The sequence below is a fragment of the Sesamum indicum genome, linkage group LG4 (assembly GCF_000512975.1).
Source record: "Sesamum indicum cultivar Zhongzhi No. 13 linkage group LG4, S_indicum_v1.0, whole genome shotgun sequence".
Lineage (NCBI taxonomy): Eukaryota > Viridiplantae > Streptophyta > Magnoliopsida > Lamiales > Pedaliaceae > Sesamum > Sesamum indicum.
Window position 1 is genome coordinate 6,078,341 of NC_026148.1, and position 1,504 is coordinate 6,079,844.

The 1,504-nt window shown below is 38.0% G+C and overlaps 1 protein-coding gene across 1 annotated transcript in view; it reads left to right on the forward strand.

The window, feature by feature from the left end:
• Window positions 1–1,234, forward strand: part of LOC105160109 — a 1,664-nt gene extending 430 nt beyond the window's left edge. Inside the window, exons 3-6 of the mRNA XM_020693524.1 lie at window positions 1–76; window positions 196–263; window positions 614–723; window positions 991–1,234. Coding sequence (XP_020549183.1) covers window positions 1–76; window positions 196–263; window positions 614–680 — 211 coding nt within the window. The 3' untranslated portion in view covers window positions 681–723; window positions 991–1,234. The remainder of the gene's footprint in view (window positions 77–195; window positions 264–613; window positions 724–990) is intronic.

Genomic DNA, 1,504 nt, shown 5'->3' on the forward strand with positions numbered 1-1,504 from the left:
CCAAGAAAGCCAAAGCCGGCGAAGGAGAGGAGCCGCAGTTCTGTGGGTACAAATCCAAGAAAGGAAAACCCTGCTGGTAAAAACCCCTTAAACCACCGTTTTCTCCCCATCATCAAACCCCACCGACACTCACATGGTGAAACCCTCTCACCTTCATTTCTTTTTTCTTGTGTTCATTTCTCACCCAAAAAACAGAGTAAAGAAAACCAAGAAAAGCAGTGGGAGGGGGGAGAGACAGAGCGAGAAGGAGGCCTCAAATTATGGTATTGCGAAATGTTACTGCTGTTTGAACAATCCTTCTTGGCCCAATATTTTCTCATTGTTCATATATTGATAGATAAAGAAGGAATACTGGAATACTCTCTGTTGATGTCCTAAGTTTGCTCTCACTTCCTTGCTTGCAAATACTTTCTCCCTCCATCTTACATGTCATCTTTATCTTGCTTTCTAGTGCTTCTTTTATTTAATTTTTGCTTTGACAATCCTAATGTGTTTAACTTGCTCTATTATAATATCATATTGTCAGTAATTTTCTTCTACTTAAAATTAGAGAAATGTTGCTAAGGATTGTTGGAACAGTTTACATCTGAATTTGATGAATGTCTTCTTCTAGGTTTGGGATTACACTGGTTTTGGATATACAAGGTACAATGCCAGAGACATTAACAAAGAAATACTAGGGTAAGCACAATTCTGCAGCTGTCTCCTTCCGTGATGAAACCTGTAATGTTCACAGATTATCTTGTTTGTGGTTTTCATTTAGGTGTGTTGTGGAGAATAAAGTGCTTCATAGATCTTTATTATCATGCTTCATAGGCCTTTCCCTCATTTTTTTTTTCTTTTTTTCGTTTAATCCGTAATACCCAAACCTGAGGGTATGTGTCTGTATAATTATCCCGTAATCTTCCTTTGTTATTCCAGCTCTTAAGATGTGACAATTTGTAAGACATGAACATTTATCTAAATCATGAGCGTTCCATGGTTGCTCAGGTGTCATTGCTAAGAGGATATAAATCAGACAGGAGACCTGCAAACTCGACAATGATGGCAATTCTGGATGGCTTTCAGAAGGCATATTCCGTTGATTTCAGACCACTCAATGTACTGCGCACTGCTGCATTCCAAGGGGCTCATTATATTTCACCATTGAAAAGGCAAATAATCTCGTATGCATCTGGTGAGCAGAGATTTCCGCTTTTCTTATGACTTGTAACAGTTAATTTTCAGAACCATGCTAGTTCTTATTGAATGATGAATTCTATTACATGAAGTTTTAATGGAAGCCACTTTTTCTTTTATGATGTTTGGTCCCCTTGACCTGTCCAAATCCAATTTTCATCCCTCTTTATCTTCTAATTCAAGAACCAGCTTCAATTTCTGATGGTTTTAAGGGCCTTCACAGTTTATCATTGTTGGTTATTACCACGAACAGTTCAGTCTCCTTTCCAAGTTGAATACATTCATCATCTAATACCATATTGTGAGTGAGAGGCTGTTTCTGCTG